The 25,563-nt window shown below is 43.2% G+C and overlaps 2 protein-coding genes across 2 annotated transcripts; one reads left to right on the forward strand and one right to left on the reverse strand.

The window, feature by feature from the left end:
• Window positions 1-1,354: 1,354 nt before the first annotated feature.
• LOC143375369 (uncharacterized) lies at window positions 1,355-4,921 on the reverse strand. Its single transcript, XM_076824374.1, is given in 3 exon segments — window positions 1,355-1,907; window positions 1,981-3,079; window positions 4,843-4,921. Coding segments are annotated over 3 exon segments (1,731 nt in total).
• Window positions 4,922-13,963: 9,042 nt separating this feature from the next.
• LOC143375459 (uncharacterized) lies at window positions 13,964-23,713 on the forward strand. The gene is made up of 2 exons (XM_076824560.1): window positions 13,964-14,612; window positions 23,519-23,713. The coding sequence occupies exons 1-2, from the start codon at window positions 14,132-14,134 to the stop codon at window positions 23,644-23,646; spliced, it is 609 nt and encodes a 202-aa protein (XP_076680675.1). The 5' UTR covers window positions 13,964-14,131; the 3' UTR covers window positions 23,647-23,713.
• The last annotated feature ends 1,850 nt before the right edge of the window (window positions 23,714-25,563 follow it).

Raw genomic sequence — 25,563 nt, forward strand, 5'->3', positions numbered from 1 at the left:
TGTGGAAAACCCGTTGCCGGAGGATTCTATGAACACGAGCTGCAACGCGTCACCGATCCTGATGTGTATCTAGTGGAAAAAGTGCTGCGTAGAAAGGGGGATAAGGTATACGTCAAGTGGCTGGGATTTGATAAATCACACAATTCTTGGATAAATAAAAATAATGTATTGTAAAATAATAATAATAATACATGATTCAATAAAATACAATGATATATATATATATATATATATATATATATATATATATATATGTGTGTGTGTGTGTGTGTGAGCAATTTTATTTTACATAATTTCACTATTTTATTAGAACGAGTTAATAAATCTAATAATTTCTATACATGTGCAAAGAATTTTATTTTATTTTTATGCAATAATTCCGCTATTTATAAGAACGAGTTAATAAATACAATAATTTTTTATTTTACAATGGTATTCTATAATGTCCCCAGGGCAGCGTGTCAGTTGAATCGGGTACGATATACCGCTTGTCGTCGTATGGACTTAGAACGATTTTGGATTCCGAAATTGTGTACACTTTGTGCAATTTCGACCGTATGCAGGATTGCCTGCGAACCATTTCGATCTCCTTTTGCAAACACTGCGCGTAGTCGTCGAAAGTTATCGTTCTGGCTTTGACGTTGGTCTTGACGCCTTTCGCCTTTTTCGTATCTTTTTTGCCATCTACGCGGAGTGCATACATTTTCGCTCTAAGACCTATGAATTCGGTCAATATCATCCCATTATTTTCGTCCTTCATCAGCCCCGGAACCTTCTTATTTAAGCGGGGCATATTATATGGATTGTCAGTAGGATAAGACATCTGTTTTCTAATACTAATCGCTGTATTCGCCCAAGGTTTTAATCCCGAAACGCTGCTAGACAGTCTCGGCGTGTGCGTAATCGCTCTCGGATACAGTCTCACCCGTTAACGAACTGTAGAATGATTCGCGCGGTGGTAAGCATGGATCCTGCAGCTTGTTCGCGCAATCAAGGTATTCGTACGGAAATACACCCTTTCGCGTCAATAAATTGAAATCTTCGATGGATAATGTTTCAAATTAGGATCGTAAAATTTTTAATTTATCCGCGCTAAGAAGAGATGCTAATTTGTCGAGACTGGTATTTAGAAATTTGTACGAATCGATGAATCGCAATTTAATACAATTTCGCGAGTCTGATTCTTCAGCCGTATCTTCGACATTTTTCGTGAATGAAATATATTTTTCTTTAGTTATGGGCAATACGTCAACGCTGCCTTCGAAAGCGGTAGCTATTTCCTCGATAATAAAATGCGAATCATAGCCGGATATATTATGGAAAACTATTGCGATGTAAAACGCGTTTTTATAATTTAAATTGCACTTCGAATGCGCGGGGCTTCTAAACCGTTCGTTAGATGGCAATGATCATGCACTCGTTTATCATCAGCCTCGAATGGCTTTTCACAAATGTGGCAATGCTTCGCGCTGTGAAATGCCCTCCACTGGTCTTTCGTCAACTTTTCCAAGGGAACATTATTGGCCAGGATGGGTTTAGCGAAGTTTGCAAAATTTTTCAGCTCTTTCACGAACCAAGAAACGCAATCCACATCGCGATGATATCGATATGCTGATAACGATGCATCGTACGAGCAATGCATATAATAGCCAATACTGTGCACCTTATGTTTCTGGTATGTGCACAATTTGTGCTCCCCCGCATCCTTCTGGACATTCTCCGTTTTCTCTAGGATGCACTCTAGATCGGCGTACACCACGAAGGGGAGTCGTTCCTTCCTGTCGTAGCCATCGAAACTGAGAAAATTGTTGTCCTGGCTAGGCAGCAGAATGGCGCAGTCGTTCATCTCTCGGCAATCCACTGTGTGGGCCTCCAACTTCTCGGCGGATCCAAAGTAGTGCATGCATCTGCAAAAATCAAAAATTTTTTATTTAATTTTTCATGGGGACGTTTCAATATTTCATCATTTTATATACGCACAGATCACAGATGAATTTCTTTGCCTTCTTCTTGCTCAGCTGTGCGCTCACCAGCCGGGACAAGTTCTTGATCCATACAAAGTGCCCTACATCGCCGTGCTCTTGATTTGGCGTGTAGAGCAGGTTGACGTGTCGATCCCTCTTTTGGCTGGTGAGGCGCAACGGAAAGACTGTTGACCCCTTCTTCTTCTTCTTCTCGAAGCTATAGACGTTGATGGAGTTGTTGTTCAACCCTTCAAACTTTACAATTTGCTTCGTAGACATTGGAAACTCAATGCCCTGGAGATTTAGCACCAATGTATAATGTGGATATGAACTTGGCCGATGAGGGTTTCTTTCGGCGGGATGGAGAGCTGCGACCACTGCCCACGCGAAGCAGGCGTTTTCCTCGGATCACACGCTAATTGTAGCTTTCTTCATCAATATTTCCCGCGGCAACTTGAAGTGGCACCCTGCGCGCAGCGGATTGTACTTATTCACGTTGACAATCAAATTGTGGATTTGTAATAGTGCCCATCCGCTGTCGCGTACCTGGAACTCTTCCAACGATGCCAGGGTGGGTTCGATGATACATCGTTGGTACCACTCCTGTAGATCGGATGTACCGAAGAGTTCGCAGTTTCGGGTATTGATGCTTTTACAAGCATGCTTGTCCCCCGCCACAAATTCGCCGTTGAACACAGTGTTCACTTTGAGGTTCTGATGTTTCCTCAAGGCGCCTCGTACATGCTCCAGCACAATGGTCTCCGCATCCTGGAGAAAGTTGCGCGGCTCGATATAATTCGAATTTAACACTGCACCAGTTAATACGCGACTATCGAACGCAGTGCCTATTTCGCGCCACAAAAGTCCTGTGCTCGAATGTCCGGCACCTTCATGCACGAAACGTCCGCGCAACGAATATTTTAGTCCTTCGAGCTGCGCGATTCGAGCAACCAGCGATTGCTGAACACCGATCGATAATCGCGGGCGTTTCACTCGGCTGTGTTCTTCCAACGATTCGATACACTCGATGCACCGTTCTTCCCACGCGAGGTACTCTACGCGTGAAATCAATCGCGCAGATTGATCCAACAATTGACGTTCTACTTGCGTGAATTCTCCCGTGGTTGTAAATGGAATATGTCTTTTCCGCGCAACACGTTGCAGCGATTTGAGACTTTGTGCAGTTTAGAGTGCGCTTTTTAAGACTGATACCATGGTTTGGTATCTCTGCCTAACTCTTTTGGCGTACTCCCATCCCTCGAATGCACCGCATGCAAAAACAACGATCCGTCCCAGCATGGTTCTGTGCAGTTTCTGCCGATACAGCATAATTCTTTCTATGATTCGCGCGTATGACGAATTAGCGCGCAAAATCATCCGACACAGTTCCTGCTGACACCGCATAATTCTAAGATTCGGCACTTTCACAGATATTATATTACATTCAACACGTGTCGAGACTTTTATCCTTGAAGGTGGGGCTCAAATTACATACAATCGCGCGATATGCTGCGATGTTAAGATTGGAAAACATTACGGAAAAATTGGTAGCTTTAAAATAAAATGCTGTGGTGGGGGAGGCAATTGTACCTCTATTTAAGCCGAGCTCTTGGACGCTATTCCATCAATCGCTCAGTAGCCTCAGTGACTTTGACGGAACAGACGGTACTCCGTAAAAAATGTAGTGCACATCAAAATGTACAAACACAGCTTAAACGATTCATCCTGCGCAGCCGGCAACGATGGTGGGTTTCCAAATAAATGTGAACAACAGCAGCAACAACTACATCATCATCAACAATCCAATATGAGGTATGTAAGCGTTACTATACACTTTTCATTTACTTCATTCACTGTAACCGCAAACGACCGAAGTATCAATTTCATGTACTTGTTTCTTACAGTTCTGGATCCATATCGCTAAAAACGATGAAAACATCGAAACCATCAATCGTACGTATCCTGGGGCGTGATTATCCACTGACTGCAACAGTTTATAAACGTCTAACAACAGGAATTCGCATTGGTATGGATTTGTGTCACGTGGAGATCGCCATAGCCGATAATAAAGGCAGCGAGTTAAGCTTTTCAATGTCTACGTGGAAGCTCCTGCTACAAAACGAGGTGGACATACTCCAACGATTACGCAGCAACGCAACATCGCCCCAAACTCACATTATAATTGATCATTTACGACTAGAGTTCACGCGTATGCATGATGATCAACTTATTAAAATCACCGATAATCGCGTTGTCATATATATGACTGAAGCCACGATGTGTAAACTATTCGCGTACAATCATTGCATTGAACATATGTATACGTGGCTAACTGAAAATATGTACTCTGTAAGCAGTAAATATGCCACTTTCGTAGACGTTCTATGTAGCGCTACAGCGCCAACAGATTATGTAAAATTAATTTCTAAAAGCGAACACTTCGAACAGCATTCATTGATCGATTGTGAATTGTTAGCATGTGCAATCAATCATATTGTGGGTGATGCTCGTAATAAAAAATTTTAAATTATATTCTTTTAATTATATTCTTTTAATTTTATGATTTGTACCATTTCATTCGCCCATCATCCTCCTCGTCACCTAACTTTTAAGATTTGCTGGCGCTGCATAATTCTTTCTATGATTCTCACGTACGACGTTTCCAAAAGTAGCATATTACATTCGCGCCGCCAAGAGACATCACCCTGCACGGCTGCTCCAGAGGAGTCGAATTACGCGAGATCGCGCGATATGCAGCGACGTGAAATTGAAAAACACTTTGAAAAAATTTTAGCTTTAGAATAAATGTACTTGTACCACTATGTAGTGCTGTCTCTTCCCCTCTCCGAATTTAGCTTTAAAATAACTGTGATTGTACCACTAAGTAATGCTCTCTCTTTCCCCATACCCTCGTCCCACAAATACGTGGTATGTAAAACACCGATCTTTCCCGACATCATCCGACACCATCCGACTCAATTTCTCATAAAAATAAATTATTATACGCTGACTATATGTACCATTCGGAAAAGATTAATGTCAGAGACGGCGTTTGGGGGAGTTGGTTAGGTGGCTGACTCGTACCGCGGAGGTCTTGGGTTCGAGCCCCGTCGCCCCGAGAAGTTTTTTCATTTATATTAATATCATAAAATTAATATTTCCTTCCTTACCGACAGTCTGTACCACGCTCCAGAGTAGCAGCGCACCTTCACCCGCGGTTCCTCCTCCTCCTCGATGCACTTCGGTGTATCGGTTCGAGATCGGTTCGATATCGATATCTATCTGCTCCTCGCGCTATACCCCCACCACTCCGCCATCTCTATGACGTCATCCGCCGCCAGCCCGCCGGCAAAAAACAAATTTGAATTAGAACCCGCCTTGTACTAGTACTACTATTAACTGAATATATCAGTCATTATATCAAAGACTACGACGATTGGGATCGTTTGGTACCTTTTGCAATGTTTTCATACAATACCTCGGTTTATGAAGCCAATAATTTTTACACCATACGAGTTAGTATTCGGTAAAATAGCTCGTTGTCCAAATTCCTTTCCAGACGAAAACGAAAATCTACCCGTATATAATTCATACTTGCAAGACCTAATAATACGCCTTTCCGAAATGCAAACATTAGCTGGGAATAATTTGATCAAAGCTAAGGAAAAGTCTAAATTATATTATGATAAATCGGTACGTCCGTTTAAAGGAGAGGTGAGGGACATGGCACGTGTCCTAGTAGAACCGAAAAGAGGAAAATTTGGTGAACGCTACCATGGTCCATACAACAGGATTGTTGGAGCCTTGGAGGGAAGAGGCATTGTATTGGAGGACGACAAGGGAAAACTTTTTACGAAGCACCCGGATAAATTAATGTTGGTTTAAGGAAAAGAATGGGCGGTTCACGGCTGAATCGATTAAATTTGGTAATTATCTGGGCATGTCTTGTGTCTATGAGTAAACCTATGGAGGAGCCTGATAACGACCTGAAAGAATACCGTATCACACGGATGCCTGCTAATCCGGGACTGTACTACGAAAGGGAAAGCGGCGTAGAATTCGCGAGTACGGATTGGCGTGTAGCGTTATTTATTGACATCCAAAAAATTAGCAACAATTGGGAACATGAAAACGAAACTTTGGAAAATGTTTATCAAAATTGTATATTACTTGTAGTTAAAACAGACTGTACCTCGCTATTAAGAATAGGGTATTTGAAGGGTAGAGTGACTGAGGTCATGCACCTGCACATGGAAGCAGAACAGCTAATCTCTGAAATTATCACGCTGCCTTCGAAATTATCAAAACCTCCGAAAACAATAACTCGCCGAAGCGTACCGCTTGGATTCGTGGGTTCTTTAAGTTGTTCCTTGTTTAGTACACTGAACATGGAGGATGCCGAGTATTTTGAAAGGGAAATTGATAGACTATATGATTATCAACGTGTTATAACTCAGATCGTTAAAAATCAAACTCACATAGTCATGAGCGACCTACATCATACCCATGAAATAATGGAGCAATTAGCAAACAAAATTGATAGTAACAGGCTCGAAATAAACAAATTAATTGAAGCACAGGGAGCATTCAAAACATTAAATTACTCTTTGGCCTTAATTCAATACTCAAATTCTGTTGAAATCTCTCTTAATCATTATATCAATGGAATTCAAACGTTAATGACAGCCATAGTGACAGCTCGTCAAGGTGAATTGCACCCTTCCTTGCTTAGTGGACCCAGACTGGGAATCGTCTTACAGGAGATACGAGAATCTGTTACGGGCTATGAACTTCCTATGTATGTCCATAGAATCGAAGAATTGTCAAAACTAACTACAGTAGACTTAGGATATTATAACGGAAAAATAATAGTCACAATACACATACCATTAATAGACCGAATTAAATTTGAGCTCTATCATGCGTACTTTTGGCCTTCAAAACAAATTATAAATTCAAATGTTACAATATCTGCGGACCTTGAGCCACGAGCAAGGAATATAGGGTTCAGCACGGACCTCCGAACATATTTCATCGTTGACGATAGATTTTTAAGTTCTTGTCTGAAACTGCATGATCACTTCTTGTGTCAACCAGAAACACCTTTATATAAAGTAAAAAATTCAAAATCTTGCGAACTTTGGTTGCTGTTGGGGACTGGAAGTCAGGAAGACACTTTCCAAAATTGTAATATTCGGATGAAGACGTATCACGAGCAATACTGGGAGAAACTTAAAGTATCAGGCGCTTGGCTATATTCATTGGATCGAACAGAATCTCTCCATATAATTTGCAATGGAAGAAAAAGTCAAATTGTTACAATAGAGCACACCGGAATATTAGAATTACATCCCGACTGCACCGAAAGAACACATACAACCACGTTAACGGGAGTAAAGATCGTTCAAAATAAGCACTATTATTATTATCAGCCAGATCTACGCTTAAATATCACGAAATTGGGACCATCTCTGGAGGAATATACGGCAATCCATGAAGTCATCAAGGGACACCCGGGACTAATGCCATGGAAGGACGACACGGACAATTCACTCTGGGAAGTGGAGGAAAAACTGGAGATCATCGGACACCAAAGGCGTGAGAGGGAACATCATTTGCGTTTGACATATGGATCATACCTCGCTCAAATTGCCGTAGTCCTATTGTTCATATTCAACCTCTCATGAACTTATATCTACAATTCTATGATAAGGCTTCGGAAATTTTTCATAAAGCAGAAATATTCACCATCAGAACTCCGGGAATGTGGCATTCGTCACCTTTGCTGCACCGGAGCAGGCTAAACTAGTGGTAGAGGCGGCAGCGGCTTAACCAATCCTGTGCCACAAGCGGAAGCTGAAAGTCTTTCTTGGGGACTCCTGGCATGAGGCGGTGCTGATTCCTCTCAGCACAGCGCCGGCTGATCCACCGGGTCCGGATCCATTCGGAGGCTTGACCATCAAACCTTGGGGTGCATCCGTACTACCGGAGAAGTGCGTGGCGGTGATCGCAGCGCTACTTCCGTACCCGGAACGAGCCAGGATGGAGCGGGTCTCGCGACTGTGGAGAAGAGCGACCTTGGCGTCCCACCGGGGAACGACGGTCGTCAACTTGGAGGACTGGAGGTCGGACAATGAATGGGGTCATCGGCCCATTTCCACGGAGGCGATTTACTAGATGCTTCAGTGCTGCGGGCGATATGTATCGAACATTAGTCTTGACGAGCGATCCCTATCTAGCTCACTGAAACCGCAAGTACTAGCCATAGCTTGTGAAGGCTGCGTGAACCTCAGTACCTTAAATTTAAGAGGCGTAACAATTCGTCCATCGGCGCTACGGGCTTCAAAGGGGAAGTTGACGCTGAAATCACTGTCGTTCGGGAGATGCGAGGGGCCCGTTGACCAATATCTGTCGGAGGTAACGAGCGGATTGCGACATTTGTCTCTTCAAAACAATACATTCACGGGGAAATGTTTAGAGAAGGGTTTTGAATTGGATATATTAGAAATCGAAAATTGTTTAAATCTTAGAGATGCCTGCATCTCATCGGCGCCAGCGTTGTGTTCGGGATTGTGCCAATTGAAGATAAGTAGTATTACAAGGGGGATTCTAGGCCTGGTCCTCTCAGGGGAGCGCGGGGGCGGGGGGAAGTGAGGGCGCGCGGGGGAGCGCGGCGGAGAGAAACTTGGGCGCGGGGCCTGCGGGGAATGGAAGAGCGGGTGCGCGCGCACAAGCCGCGGAGTGGGGGAAGCCGTAATCGTGGAGGGGATCAGTCCGGGCCGAGCCGCCGCGGAGGCCTCTCCAGACCTGGTCAACCGTCGGAAATTTTTCAAGGGGAGGCACTGACGCCCGAAAAAATCTCTTTCAGAACTTGGCCCACCCGAAAATTTTTTCAGACCTAACCCAGGGTGGGGACTGTCCTAGAAATTTTTTTCCAAACCAGTATGCATCACAAATTGTTTCGAACGATGTCAGGAAAGATCGGCGTTTTTCGACATCGCGTCTTGGGGGGAAAGAGACGGAGCATTACTTTAAAGTTAAAATTCTAGGAGGGAAAGAGACACCACTACATAGGGGATAGAATCGCATGCATTCTAAAGCTAACAGTATTTCAAAGCGTTCGGATTTAACGTCGCAGCGTTTCACGCGATCTCGCGTAATTCGACTCCCCTGGAGCGGCCGTGCGGGATGATGTCTTACGACGGCGCGAAGAATGAAATGTAACACAGAAACGCCGAATCTTAAAATTAGGTGGCGAGGAGGATGATGGGTGAATGAAATGGAGAAATAATATACGTTTAAGATATATATATTGTTACAAATCATAAAATTAAAAGAATATAATTTAACATTTTTTACTACGAGCATCATCCACAATATGATTGATTGCACATGCTAACAATTCAGAATCGATCAATGAATGATGTTCGAAGTGTTCGCTTTCAAAAATTAATTTTACATAATCTGTTGGCGCGGTAGCGCTACGTGGAACGTCTACGAAAGTGGCATATTTACTGCTTACAGAGTACATATTTTCAGTTAGCCACGTGTACATATGTTCAATGCAATGATTGTACGCGAATAGTTTACACATCGTGGCTTCAGTCATATATATGACAACGCGATTATCGGTGATTTTAATAAGGTGATCATCATGCATACGCGTGAACTCTAGTCGTAAATGATCAATTATAATGTGAGTTTGGGGCGATGTTGCGTTGCTGCGTAATCGTTGGAGTATGTCCACCTCGTTTTGTAGCAGGAGCTTCCACGTAGACATTGAATAGCTTAACTCGCTGCCTTTATTATCGGCAATGGCGATCTCCACGTGACACAAATCTATACCAATGCGAATTCCTGTTGTTAGACGTTTATAAACTGTTGCAGTCAGTGGATAATCTCGCCCCAGGATCCGTACGATTGATGGTTTCGATGTTTTCATCGTTTTTAGCGATATGGATCCAGAACTGTAAGAAACAAGTACATGAAATTGATACTTCGGTCGTTTGCGGTTACAGTGAATGAAGTAAATGAAAAGTGTATAGTAACGCTTACATACCTCATATTGGATTGTTGATGATGATGTAGTTGTTGCTGCTGTTGTTCACATTTATTTGGAAACCCACCATCGTTGCCGGCTGCGCAGGATGAATCGTTTAAGCTGAGTTTGTACATTTTGATGTGCACTACATTTTTTACGGAGTACCGTCTGTTCCGTCAAAGTCACTGAGGCTACTGAGCGATTGATGGAATAGCGTCCAAGAGCTCGGCTTAAATAGAGGTACAATTGCCTCCCCCACCACAGCATTTTATTTTAAAGATACCAATTTTTCCGTAATGCTTTCCAATCTTAACATCGCAGCATATCGCGCTATTGTATGTAATTTGAGCCCCACCTTCAAGGATAAAAGTCTCGACACGTGTTGAATGTAATATAATATCTGTGAAAGTGCCGAATCTTAGAATTATGCGGTGTCAGCAGGAACTGTGTCGGATGATTTTGCGCGCTAATTCGTCATACGCGCGAATCATAGAAAGAATTATGCTGTATCGGCAGAAACTGCACAGAACCATGCTGGGACGGATCGTTGTTTTTGCATGCGGTGCATTCGAGGGATGGGAGTACGCCAAAAGAGTTAGGCAGAGATACCAAACCATGGTATCAGTCTTAAAAAGCGCACTCTAAACTGCACAAAGTCTCAAATCGCTGCAACGTGTTGCGCGGAAAAGACATATTCCATTTACAACCACGGGAGAATTCACGCAAGTAGAACGTCAATTGTTGGATCAATCTGCGCGATTGATTTCACGCGAAGAGTACCTCGCGTGGGAAGAACGGTGCATCGAGTGTATCGAATCGTTGGAAGAACACAGCCGAGTGAAACGCCCGCGATTATCCATCGGTGTTCAGCAATCGCTGGTTGCTCGAATCGCGCAGCTCGAAGGACTAAAATATTCGTTGCGCGGACGTTTCGTGCATGAAGGTGCCGGACATTCGAGCACAGGACTTTTGTGGCGCGAAATAGGCACTGCGTTCGATAGTCGCGTATTAACTGGTGCAGTGTTAAATTCGAATTATATCGAGCCGCGCAACTTCCTCCAGGATGCGGAGACCATTGTGCTGGAGCATGTACGAGGCGCCTTGAGGAAACATCAGAACCTCAACGTGAACACTGTGTTCAACGGCGAATTTGTGGCGGGGGACAAGCATGCTTGTAAAAGCATCAATACCCGAAACTGCGAACTTTTCGGTACATCCGATCTACAGGAGTGGTACTAACGATGTATCATCGAACCCACCCTGGCATCGTTGGAAGAGTTCCAGGTACGCGACAGCGGATGGGCACTATTACAAATCCACAATTTGATTGTCAACGTGAATAAGTACAATCCGCTGCGCGCAGGGTGCCACTTCAAGTTGCCGCGGGAAATATTGATGAAGAAAGCTACAATTAGCGTGTGATCCGAGGAAAACGCCTGCTTCGCGTGGGCAGTGGTCGCAGCTCTCTATCCAGCCGAAATACACGTTGATCGCTCAAGTTCATACCCCAACTATGCATCCGTGCTAAATCTCCAGGGCATTGAGTTTCCAATGTCCCTGGAGCAGCTTGGGAAGTTTGAGGGGCAGAACGGCATCTCCGTCAACGTGTACACCTTCGGGATGGAGAAAGGATCGACGGTCTTTCCGCTGCGCCTCACCAGCCAAAAGAGGGATCAACACGTCAATCTGCTCTACACGCCGAATCATGAGCACGGCGATGTAGAGCACTTTGTGCTGATCAAGGACTTATCCCGGCTGGTGAGCATGCAGTTGAGCAGGCACAGAGAAAAAAAATTCATCTGCGATCGGTATGTATATAAACTTATGAAACGTTGAAAAAATATCGTTGAAAAAAATTAAATAAAAATTTTTGATTTTTTGCAGGTGCATGCACTACTTTGGATCTGCCGAGACGTTGGAGGCCCATTCGCTGGACTGCGGGCAAATGAATGATTGCGCCATCCTGATGCCCAGCGAAGGAAACAATCTGCTCAAATTCAGCAACCACTGTATGAAGGAGCGGCTCCCCTTCGTGGTGTACGCCGATCTTGAGTGCATCATTGAAAAAACAGAGGACAATCACCGAATGGGTGAAATGGATAGTAAATTGCGCGCGTATCAACACCATAAAGTGCACAGCATTGCATATTATATGCATTGCTCGTACGATACATCACTGTCGACGTATCGATGTCGCCGCGACGCGGATTGTGTTTCATGGTTCGTCAACGAACTGGAAAAGAACCCCGCACTAATTACATGGGAAATTTAATCCCGGTTAATCTCGTTCATTTTCACATATGTTGTAGCTTATGACCTGGTGAAGAAAATATGTAATAGGCAAAAACGTCTGTGATGGATAATTATTGAGATACAGCTAATCAAACGGCAAAAAGAAAAATTACGGTAGGTTCGCGCTACGCCTCACTTTGACTTTGACCAGCGGTCTCTCTCCGCTTTACCACCTCGCTAGTAGTTCCCCCTCCACCGCACCGTCGATCTGTCAGAAGTGGTGAGGGACTACGCTGCATGAGGGATCTCGCGTTTAGCTAGCCAGCCGAAAGCTATGAAATCGTTGCCGATGCTGGAGGACGAAATCGACGCTAACACTGTAGTAATACATTCCGCTGTCCGATTGCTTAGCGCAGCACGCGCGCTCTATTTTTAAACTGTTACATTATGGCATATAGAAATCGAACTTGCTGCTATGTTTGCAGTCGTAGTTTTCGTAATCGACAAATGTCGCGAATAAATGGCGAAGAAAATGTTATCAAAAAGGAAATTGCAATTCTTAGACGCCACCGATTACATTCTAAACCCATTGATATAGGAGCTGAAAGTCGGCTATGTTTTAATTGTAATTTATCTATTGAGGATGAAATAAAGCAAATAAATCGCGGTCCAGCTTCTTTAAGACTGAACATTGTTACTCAAACCCGAAATAGTTCATGTATATTTTGCAATTCCTCTGCAAATGTCCATCGGCTTTCTCTAGAATGCAGGGTAAATGTTTTCGTTATGAAAAATATTTATATCCCTGAATATGTTAATTGCTGTAATCGACATTTAGATAGCAATGGTCATATTTTACAACCATTACTTTCCGCCTTGCGTTACATAAATAGACCATTTGTAATAAAAGGGCAGCAGTTGCAAGCTTTTCTACAGGCACTTCGAGATGTAGCGAACAGTAAAAGTTGCTACGACAATGAAAACTGTTTTACAGATGATGATTTTAAGACTGTAGCACCTATTACAAAAGAACAGTTTCAGGATCTGTATACATACTGCGATCGAGTGCCTCAAGAACACGGTTTCCGAAACATTAGTAAAAAAGACCTTTTGACTTTTTTATGTAAGTTACGGCAAGGATTATCTGACGAATTTCTTAAAGTCATTTTTCGATATTCCTCTAGACAGTCGGTAAGTTTAGCTATTACCAAAGTTCGACAGTCTTTATTACAAAGATTTGTCCCAATGAATATTGGTTTTCAAGCAATAACTCGAGAAGAATATATAACGAATCCTGTTACGTCTTTTGCAAATGAGTTATATAATTCTGAACCGAGTATTTCAAAAGTAATTGCTTATATTGATGGGACTTATTCGTATATTAACAAAAGTAGTAACTTTTGTGTTTTACGACAAACGTATTCCGTACATAAAGGTCGACATTTGGTAAAACCAGCGTTAATAGTTGCTCCAGATGGATATATACTGACTATTCAAGGACCATACTTTTCTGACTCGCGAAATAATGATGCTCGAATGTTAAATAGCGAATTTGAACGCGACGTGAATGATATGAGACAATGGTTCCAAGATGGCGATATTTTCGTATTAGATCGTGGGTATCGAGATGCCCAACCGTTACTACGTGAATTAGGCATTGATTACAGGATGCCAGACCTTACTTGAATGCCATCAGAAACAACTATCTACTGAAGAGGCAAATGAGTCTCGATTGGTGACGAAAACAAGATGGATAGTTGAAACTAGAAATGGGCATATTAAGTCTATTTTTAAGTTTTTTAACCACATAATTAATGTGCACCATATTCATCATCTTGGTGAATTTTATAATATTGCAGGGGCTATAATTAACAAATATCACCCGCTAATTTCAATGGAAGGCGCTAATACAGAATTGGCACAAGAACTTCTTCATAAGTCCAAAGAAGTTAATGTTGTGCACGCACGAGTTGAAATTGAAAGGCTGCGCTATAGAAATGCAATGTGGATACATTTAAATGACGAGCATTTACATAATTTTCCGCACCTGACCTTAGAATATTTACGAGATTTAACGATTGGAACATTCCAGGTTCGTCTGGCACGATCTTACGTTCAGGATAAAATGCAGCGTGACGACACAGAAGAGTTTCAATTAGATTCGCTCCTTGACGAACCTGGTCTCATAAGGGTACGAGTGTTTTCACGGTTTAGAAATGCTACAAAACATCAAATATTTATAGCATACAACATTCTTGAATCAGATGGTGTAGACGATGATACCGAGCCAATTTTAGGTTATTATTGTACCTGTAAATCTGGTGCAAGGACCCTTGGTACATGTTCACATGTGGCAAGTGTGCTGTGGTACCTAGGTGTTGTGCCCTGCGTGATGGCTCGCAAGGCTGGTACGGGATCTGGCGTAATCGTGGGTTCGGGAGTGATTAAAGGATGAGAATCCACCGGATGAACTACACCAAGTGTGATTAAACCCAAAGACTAAGTCTTTATTCAAAAACACTTAAACTAGACCGGAGTGTACAAGTAGGAATTAACCGTGTTAACTGGTCGAGAGTCGGCTCTAGAGTCTCCCGATTTGCGGCGGCAAATCGGTTTTTATTGCGCTATTGGGCGTGGTGCCGTCGCTTCGCGTTGCCGTGCATGGTCACGTTGCAACGCTCGCAATTTCGCTGATTTTGTAGTTTCGCGCTTTGCCTCGCAACTGATTTTGCTTAGGAACGTCTCGAACGTTCTGGAGTAGTATAATGGTTAATATGAAGTATAATATGTCGCGTGACACGTGTGCTTGGGCGTTGCCTGGGCACAACATCCCTCCCCCCTTGGGGAGGAAAAGCCATAGCTTTTTCTGCCGATGATAAACTATCTTAGGGAAATCCCAAAACTCGTAATGGTTGGATTGGTTATCATCGACTTACATGTGGTTTTTCTTAACTAGCTTATAATGGTACATTTTAAAGAGAATTAGTGGAAGACGTTTCCTCCTTACTAACTATTTTGATTATCGCTTCGGGTTTTTGTGTTGTTTTGTCGCGACTCGTGTTGTCTGTGGTACAGTGTCGTGGTGTTTTTGCTTTGCAGCGTACAATGCATTTGTAAAGTGCGAACATACATAGTGTAGTTGTGATAAATCCCGTCACAGAGGATAGTGTAAAGAAGCTATAGTGATACTCGGTTGGTATAATCTCGGGTTTTTCTAAATCGTTTTGTAAGTCTTCAAATTTTTTACTAACTTTATTTAATTCTTCCGGGTGTTTGATTATTCTTTTAAGTTCAAAATTGGTATGTCGGTACGAATTTACAGTGGTCTGTGGAAACGTAATTTCGTCTAGTGTCAAATTGTAACCAGGTAAGTAGTTCCATGTTTTTTCTATTCCGTATTGTTTTCCGGTTTCTATCGTAAATTCGGCGGTAGTGATAGTACATTTATTTCTTATCGTTATTATACCAGAGTCCTTAATACTATACATGTTTGTGTTTTTATCGCCGCAGGTTACTGCTAGTTGTATTTGTTTCGGTGCGATATAAATCCATGTGCCCGGTTGTTGTAATTCTATCAGGATCGTGTGTTTCAGTGTCATGATTCGTATTTTACAATTGTTCGGTTTTTGCGTCAATTTTGTGCACAACTGTACTTCGCAGGGTCCGTATGGTATCGCTTTGAACATTGGATGGTGTGAGGTGCAGAGATATAGCTCGTTTATAGTTTTACATTCTGTTAGGTCTTGTTTGCTTAGTTGTATGTAATCTTGCACCGAGGTGTCGAGTACCACGTATGTGTCGAGGGGTTCTATATACGCGTAGAACGAATCGTTTACCTTTGTGGGTACCGGGTGTACCTTGCTTAATTTGAATTTCTTTGCGCTCAACAATGGGATATCTAGTACTACGGTAATTGATTTCGTATCCGAAAATGCGGAAAGTGTAAGGATGTCGTATAGGACGTGCATATTTTCTAGTTTTATTCCGATCGGGAAGTCTAATCCTTGCGGGATGTGAGCGAGTGCTGAACTGAGGTATGTTATGATTTGTGCCGGTGGCATTAATTGTGGGTTAAGGACTCCTTTCTTTATATCCATTATGAATTCTAACAAGTCTTGTGTGTCACGCAGGAGTGTTTCCGCGACGCTATTTATTAGTATGAGGTTTTCGTCTATTGTCTCTCGAAATCTAGTAATGTTAGTCGTCTGTTGTAGTAAGTATTGAATTTGCCAAGTTGCGTTTAAAAGGGTTTTTTCATTTTCTTGTACGTTGTGTATAGTTTCATTTAGAAGTTCGGCGTTAGCTCTTACAATTTGCATTTGCCCTTTGATTGTATTCTTTAATCTACTGTCTTGTCTTTTTAGGAAGTCTATTTGGTCGTTGATTATCTTTCTGTCTTCGGAATCCATTAGTCCGAAGAGTGATTTGCCTATGTAACCTAATCCGTCTATTAGCCCGCGACGCTGTTTTGGTGCGGAGCTTATGGTTTGTTGGACGTAAGTAAGGAATTTGGTTACGCGGTCTACTTTGCTTTGAATTTTCGTGCTAAACGTTTTACAGAATTTTTGTAAGTTATTAGTAGAAGGTGTTTTACACTGAGCAAGTATGTCATATAGTGCTGCCTGGAGATTTGATTCGCGTCGGTAAATGTACGATATGTCTAAGTGTAGTATTAGTTTCCAACTATCCCGGTAAATCTGTAGATCGCCTAAGTTTTCGAAGTAAATGCCCGGGTGATCTTGAAATTCTTTTATAGCGAAGTCTGTGTCGGGGGTTGTTCCTCCTATGAGTAGTGTCGTCAATTGTAGGACGGTAATCCTGTAAAATATAATGTCGAGGTGTAGTCGACGCATCTTTCTGTTCGTCGCGAAGTCTCTTGTCTTGCGTGTGTTTCGCGTGCGCGAGATAAAATTTTGTTAACGTAAGGCAGTTCTTCCTTGCAAGAGACTCGATTGTCTCGTCGCTTCTCATTCCGTTGTGATCAGTTGCGACATCATGTTGTGTTTCTTAAGCCTTCCTCGCGAGCTCGCGCTGTTTTTACTGGTACGTTTAGTGCAAGTTGTTGGGTGTTTTGTGTTTTGGTGGAAGTGCGTAGGGTTTTTATAATTGGTTTCCTCTTTTCTTAAATTTTTAGTGTTTGGAATATCCGGCGCCGTCCGGGTTTATGAGTATTGGGTACAGGCGGGCGGTGCGGGAGTACCGCTCGGCGCGGCGTCAAATCGCCGCCGAAAACGCTGAATGGTTGGACGCGGAGGACGCGTGGGGGATACGGGCACTTTACGGTGAGTATCAAATGTTTTTGTCGGTTAGGTGTTTTTTGTTTCTAGTGCAATTTTCTATTTTGGTTATTCCGCGTCTGGTTATTGTTCCAGAACGTCATGGCGATCGTTTTCCGGAACCCTTCACGCGGCCAGGTCCGTGGTTTCTATTATAGGCGCGCTTGGGGGGTGACACACACACATATTAATTTGGACTCATATATCCTAAATTGAATAAATTTTTTCTCCTCCCTTTTTTTTTTCAATAGTTTGTCTGCGTACCGTTACTTTCCTTCACTACTGCGACCGTTTCCTTGTTCCTGTCCTATTCTATGAAGTGTTTTAACCGGTTTGCGTGTACGCGGCGCGTTTTTCGTCCCTTTCCTATAGTGTAGTTATTATTGTCGTGCGTGTTTTGAATTGAGTAGGGTCCTATCCACGCGGGTGTTAGTTTTTTCGATCGTCCGCGTCTCACTGTCTCGTCGTGTAGGAGTACTTGCTCCCCAATTTTGAAAAATTTGTTAGCTGTCCTTTTATCATATTGCCTTTTTGACTTGTCCTTATTGATCCCTATAGTTTCGCGCGCGATGCTATTCGTGGACCGTAGTCTTTCGCGTAATTCTTCGGCGTATTTGTCGTAGGTGTATGTTAGTTGCGGTGCTTGGTTTAATGAGGTTGGTAAGGAAGCTTGTCTTCCGAAAACGAGTTCGTAGGGCGTGTAGCTAGTAGACGTGTGAGGGGTAGTATTGTATGTGAACATCGCGTACGGTAGCCATTCATCCCAGTCAGTCTGGTCTTCTGCGATATAGTTCTTTAAATATTCTGCCAGCGTGCGGTGGCTTCTTTCTAGCGCTCCGTTCGATTGGGGGTGGTAGGCTGTAGTTTGGATTTTGTCGATTTTTAGTAACCTACATACGTTTTTAAAGACTTGGCTTAGAAAATTAGTTCCTTGATCTGTTAGTACTCGCTGCGGAATGCCGTATTCGCAAATTATTTTAGTAACGAATTCTCTAGCTACGGTATCCGCTTCTTGGTTCTCGAGGGGTATGGCCTTACTGAATTTGGTTAAAAGATCTTGAAAGGTTAATATGTATTTGTTTCGTCTGCCGGTCTCGGGTAAAGGTCCTACGATGTCTAGTGCGCATTTCTCGAATGGTTCCGTGGGAGTGTCTGTAATAACCATGGGGGCTTTGGTTATTCTCGATAGCTTATTTCTTTGGCATTTTTCACATCTAGAGATGTACTTTTCTACGTCTTGTCGCATTCCTGGCCACGAATGATTTAATTTTATGCGTTCTAGGGTCCGTTTTACCCCTAAGTGTCCACCCAGAGGTGTGTCGTGGAATTCGCGTAGCACTCGAAGTTTTTCGTCCTCCGTGTATGTTGCGTTGTCCGTTTCTCCATTCGATCGGGGCTTCTCTTGTTCACTGTCGTCTTCGCTGGCGCCGGCTATTGTTTCGTTGTCGATCTTTTGTTTCACTCCGCGCGTTATCGCGAACATTCTGCTAAGGGCGTCCGCGTTCCTATTCGTTTTTCCGGCCTTATAATCGATGCTATAGTCGTATTCTGCTAATTTCAACTTCCATCTCATTAATCTAGAACCGGGGTCCTTTACGTTGAAAAGCCAAGTGAGTGGCTTATGGTCCGTCACGATTTTGAATTTAGTGCCGTATACGTATGGTCTGAAGTGTTGCGTTGCCCATACGATGGCTAACAATTCCTTTTCGATGGTGCTATAATTCTCTTCCGCCTTATTCAATACTCTACTCGCGTACGCTATTGGCAAATCTTGTCCTATTTTTCCTTGCGATAATACTGCTCCTATCGCTTTTCCGGAAGCGTCTGTTGTTAGAACAAACGGTTTTGAGAAATCTGGATATTGCAATACTGGTGCTGTCGTTAATTTTTCTTTTAGAATCTCGAGAGCTTTCTGCTCCTGTGCAGTCCATCTGAATGCTTGGTCTTTCTTTAACAGTTGTGTCAAAGGTTTTGCAATCTGTGAAAACTCCGCTATGAATCTCCTATAATATCCAGCTAGGCCTAAAAAGGATTGCATGTCTTTTATTCCTTTAGGTACCGGGAAGCTTCGGACAGCTTCTAGTTTAGATGGGTCTGGCTTGATGCCGTTTTCGGTTATTATGTGTCCTAGGTATATTGTTTCTTTGCGTAGGAATTCGCACTTGTTGGGTTGAAGTTTTAGGCCACTTTCTTGTATGCGTTCGAATACGAGTTTTAATCGTTCTTGGTGCTCCTTCAATGAGCGTCCGTAGACGACTATGTCGTCTAAATACACGAAACATTTTATTCCCTGTAAGCCTGACAGTACGGTGTTCATTAACCTTTGAAATGTCGCGGGAGCGTTTTTAAGCCCAAATGGCATTCTATTATACTCGAAATGTCCGTATGGCGTCGAGAATGCGGTTTTTTCACGATCTTCCTCCTTCATAGCTATTTGATGGAACCCTGAAGCTAAATCTAAGGTTGAGAAATATTTTGCTCCGCCTAATTGATCTAAAATATCTGTTATATTCGGCAAGGGATACGAATCGCCTATCGTCGCGTCGTTTACCTTTCTGAAATCTACTACCACTCTTAGCCTGCGTTTACCTGTAGCATCTGGTTTTTTCGGGACTACTAGCAAGGGAGCGTTCCATTGGCTGGCACTTGGTCTAATTATTCCTTCTTTTACCATTTCCTGAACTTGTTTATCTACTTCTTCCGTATGCGCTTGAGGTAGTCTATACGGCTTCACGTATATAGGTTTAGTACCTTGGGTTAGAGTAATTGAGTGTTCCGCTTTTTTGGAGTATCCTAGTTTGTCTCCTTCTAATCCGAATATTTCATTGTATTTTTCGCAGAGCTCGAGTAAGCTGGTTTTTTCTTCGCTATTTAAGTGTTCGGTCCTGAGGCTTTCGCGCAAGATTTGCATTCTATTTCTCCCGTGTACAGCGTGTACCATATGTGTCGGCGTGTCGCGATCTTTGTCGCAGGTCGCGTCCGTCGGGTCAACGTTTTCGCTCGTCAGTGATTCTAATGTCACGGTCGGCGTACTGATAAGAACTTCGTCTGCTGTGGTGTTCATTATGCTTATTATGCATTTTCCGTCATTGCCTATCGTTAATGAGTTCCCTATGAGTATTCCTGGCTTGATCGGCTGTCCCTCTACTATTCCTTCTCCTTTTTCCGTCGTTTTGGCTAAGAGAATTGTTTCTGATCGCGGTTTTAATGTTACGTTGCCTCCTCCAGAGTAGGGGAACCGTGTTCCGTACAATTCTATTCCTTGATTTGCCCGAATGCATACGTCGTGCTTAGTCATGAAATCTTGTCCCAGAATTCCGTCTGCTTCTAATGGGAAGTCATCTCTCACTAACCGACAGGGATGCGTTATGAGTTTGTTCCCGACCTCTACGTTTAATTGTATTAGGCACAGCGTTTTGATTTCCATTGGGGCTATTCCTCGCAAGGACACTATTTCGTCTTGGGCGTGGACGTCGCCCAGCACCTTCCCTATCTTTATTAGTGTAATATCGGCACCGGTGTCGACTAGCAGGCTCGCTTTTCCTTTTACTAGTTCTGATGCTCTGATTTCGACGGTGTTTTCTATTTTGGAAGTCATTACTAGATTCGCTCGATACGAATCCACTCTAGGCCCTGTGTTAGTCTGTCTATCGTCGGTTGTCCCGTGGCCCGTGTTTGGGTAATCTCGATTCCCGCTATGTGATTCTCGGCCCGGAGTTCTGCTAAAATTCTGTCTAGAGTCGTCGCGCCTGTAACTCGTGTTTGTATAGCGCGGTCTATTTTCTCGTTCGTTTGCCCTTTCTCTGGCCCTGCATTCCCTGATTTGGTGTCCTGGTTTCTTGCAATAGTGGCAGACTACTGTGACGCGCTGTACTTCCCTTTTCATGTGCGTCTGTTGCGGCTGATAGTTTATTCGCGGCATGCTTAATCGCGTATAGCAATTCCTCGCCAAATGCCCTAATTTATTGCAGCGTTCGCAGCGCGGTACGTTAGATCCTTCTCTTCTTTTGGGTTGATCATCGAGCTTCCTAAAATTTCGCGAGGTGTTTAGACCCATCGCTTGTTCCTCCTCTATAGCTGCGGCGATAGCTGCATTTAGCGTTGCGTAATTTCGAGACCTTATGATCGTTCTCAGTTTTAAATTCAACCCGAGGGTGAAAACATCGAGGGCGCGTTCTTGCACTGATTCTGTTAACGCGTTATTTACTTCGTCGCTGTTCCCTGGTTTTACCGATAGTTCCGATAATTCCCCAGCTAATTCTTCTACTCTACACGCGAATAATTTTACGCTTTCGCCTTCTCGTTGGTGGCAGGCATGAAACTCTGCTCCAACTGCTCCTATTGATCTTTTGTCTACGAATAGTGAAGTTAAGATGTCCTTTAATTTATCGAAAGTATCTATATCTTTGTACTCTAATACCTTGGCTGCTTTGCCTTTAATTTTTGTACCTATCACTGTTTTCAAGAATCGTGGCAATTCATTCGCGGGGACAAACTCCGAGGCGCTTGTATAAGACTTCAAAAATTCTGCAAGTTCGTCTGACGATTTTCCTACGAATTTGTCGACTAACGACAGCGCGGTAGATAATAATTTTACGTTTGGTACCGGGAGGCTACTTCCCGCGTTTAGCGACATTTCGCTTTCTTCTGTTCCTTCTATGTCCAACAAACTAAAATCCGCTAGCACGATCGGGTATTCTCTATTCGGTGTTACAAAGTTTTCCGGAGACGATTCGGCACTTGAATCGCCGTCTTTTCTAACGCTTAGTCGCAACGGCGGCGGTCGAAGTGTTCGGCGAGACGATCTTGGATGGTCTATAGAAGGTAGAAGGTCTAATTCTTCGCGTTCGAAAGTTAGCTTTTTATTGAAAAATGATTCGAATGATCTCGACAAACTTCTTTGACCCGGGAGTTTGAATCGATTTGCGCGTTCTTCTTCTATAGACATGCATGTACCGTTTCTATTTTTATATAGGACTCTGGTTTACAATATGTACGTTTGCGCTATTCTGTTACTCACAAGGCTGCTCGCAACCACATGTCGTCGGCTCGGTCAGGCGTCCTCTCGTCTGTGAACCAACGGCGGTGATAAGCTGAAACTGGACCCAGCAAGGTCGATTCGTACAGCTGTTCGCTGCGTGCTCCGACGGCTGCTTCCCGTGAACGGCTCTCCGTCCGTCCTTCAGGTGCGGCTCCTACAGGTTCCTCGGTCTCCAAGTCCTCTCGTGCGTCCTGATCCTCAGATCAGTGACGTCCTCGTAGATGGATTTGGTGTTTGATAGACGGTAGTTTCACCCGTTCACTCTCAGGCTGATTTTACTCGACACCAGGCTCGTCGTCGTTCGGGCTGCGTCGAACGTCTTCTCAAAGGCCGTTCCTCGGTCCTCTGTGCTACCTCGGTAGCGACGATGGCCTGTTTTGGCCTACGAGATTGCGATGATCCAATAATCTTGTCGGAGGTAGTTCAACCTCAGTCGACGTCGATCAATCGGTTGCGTCAAGGCTCGGTAAAATCTTTACGATGCAGATCCCACCGCTGCCACCAATTTTGTTGTGCCCTGCGTGATGGCTCGCAAGGCTGGTACGGGATCTGGCGTAATCGTGGGTTCGGGAGTGATTAAAGGATGAGAATCCACCGGATGAACTACACCAAGTGTGATTAAACCCAAAGACTAAGTCTTTATTCAAAAACACTTAAACTAGACCGGAGTGTACAAGTAGGAATTAACCGTGTTAACTGGTCGAGAGTCGGCTCTAGAGTCTCCCGATTTGCGGCGGCAAATCGGTTTTTATTGCGCTATTGGGCGTGGTGCCGTCGCTTCGCGTTGCCGTGCATGGTCACGTTGCAACGCTCGCAATTTCGCTGATTTTGTAGTTTCGCGCTTTGCCTCGCAACTGATTTTGCTTAGGAACGTCTCGAACGTTCTGGAGTAGTATAATGGTTAATATGAAGTATAATATGTCGCGTGACACGTGTGCTTGGGCGTTGCCTGGGCACAACATAGGGTATGCAAGGTATCAAGACAATGTTCGTTATCCGTCTTCGTTATTGTTAGAAACAATATTAGATGCTGCTCACAGACCACCGCAACAACATCCAAACGAGAACTTCAATATTGCTAATTCTGACTGAGTTGTCCTTAGTAAAGTTCGAGGAAAGCAGCTTTCTCAACGATTCGGATGATTTTTAAATATGTTGAAGTCATCAACATATGGAATAACCTTTTACTATACATATACGTATGTTTCGGTTGGCCACAGTTTTCGAATTATGCGAAAATATGTTTTAATGTTAGGTGAACCTGTAGAAGGACCACTCCCTGATAGTTTTGGATAGAATGTTTTTCAATACCTCTGTGTATATATATATAATATCAATATAAATATAAAATATAATATAAAACTGTAGATATATAAAAACAGGAACAATGGCAAAAAAGCAGTTGCTTGCGAAAATACTGTATAACGTTATGTCAACGTTCTGTACGATTCGTAACGATTGTACTCCACTAGTATGTAATTTTACCCAGGAGAGAATCCTTTTCAATGTATGTATACAGATGAGGCGGTAGCTTTTCTAGAATTGCACCCTATCTTTGCTTACCCGCTTCTAGAAAAAACAAGGAATAAGGAGAGTTGCGTCCTGCCGATGCGAGACAGCGCGAGCCTACCGTAACTTTTCTTTTTGCCGTTTGATTAGCCGTATCTCAATAATTATCCATCACAGACGTTTTTGCCTATTACATTTTTTGTTCACCAGGTCATAAGCTACAACATATGTGAAAATGAACGAGATTAACCGGGATTAAATTTCCCATGTAATTAGTGCGGGGTTCTTTGCAAACTTCGCCAAACCCATTCTGACCAGCAATGTTCCCATGCTTGATTTAACTCCCGAACAATGGACGACATTTCGCGATGCAACACACTGTCATATTTGCGAAGAACCATTCAAGGCTGAAGATGTACGAGTTCGCGATCATTGCCATCTATCCGGACGGTTTAGAGGCCCAGCACATTCGGAGTGCAATTTAAATTATAAAAATGCCTTTTACATCCCCATAGTTTTCCATAATTTATCCGGCTACGATTCGCATTTCATTATCGAGGAAATAGCTACCGCTTTCGAAGGCAGCATTGACGTATTGCCCGTAACGAAAGAAAAGTACATTTCATTCACAAAAAATGTTGAAGATACGGCTGACTCAGACTTGTGAAAATATATTAAATTATGATTCATCGATTAGTACAAATTTCTCAATACCAGTCTCGACAAATTAGCATCTTTTCTTAGCGCGGGTAAATTAAAAATTTTACGATCCGAATTTGAAACATTATCCATCGAAGATTTCAATTTATTGACGCGAAAGGGTGTATTTCCGTACGAAAGCCTTGATTGCGCGAACAAGTTGCAGGGTCCATGCTTACCACCGCGCGAGTCATACTACAGTTCGTTAACGGGTGAGACTGTATCCGAGAGCGATTACGCACACGCCGAGACTGTCTGGCAGCGTTTCGGGATTAGAACCTTGGGCGAATACAGCGACTTGTATTTGAAAACAGATGTCTTGTTATTGGCAGATATTTTTGAAAATTTTCGCGAAAGTTGTATCAAGAGTTACGGATTAGATTCAGCGCATTATTATACTTTACCTGGCTTTACGTGGGATGCCATGCTAAAACATACCAAAATTACATTCCAATTGCTCACAGACGTTGATATGGTCATGTTTATCGAACGCGGTATACGTGGCGGTTTAAGCCAATGTTCCGGAAGATACGCACACGCCAATAACAAGTACATGTCATCTTACGACCCATCAGAACAGTCATCGTACTTGATGTACTTTGACGTGAACAATTTGTACGGATGGGCAATGTGTTAGCCCCTACCATACGCCAAATTTCAATGGGTCGAAGATGTCGCAAATTTTGACGTGTCTTCGATCGCTGTCGATTCGCCCACGGGATACATTCTCGAGGTAGATCTGGAATATCCGCAACATCTGCACGACGCTCACGCCGATCTACCGTTCTGCCCGACGCGTGC

Source organism: Andrena cerasifolii, chromosome 12 (assembly GCF_050908995.1).
Source record: "Andrena cerasifolii isolate SP2316 chromosome 12, iyAndCera1_principal, whole genome shotgun sequence".
NCBI classification, from domain to species: Eukaryota; Metazoa; Arthropoda; class Insecta; order Hymenoptera; family Andrenidae; genus Andrena; species Andrena cerasifolii.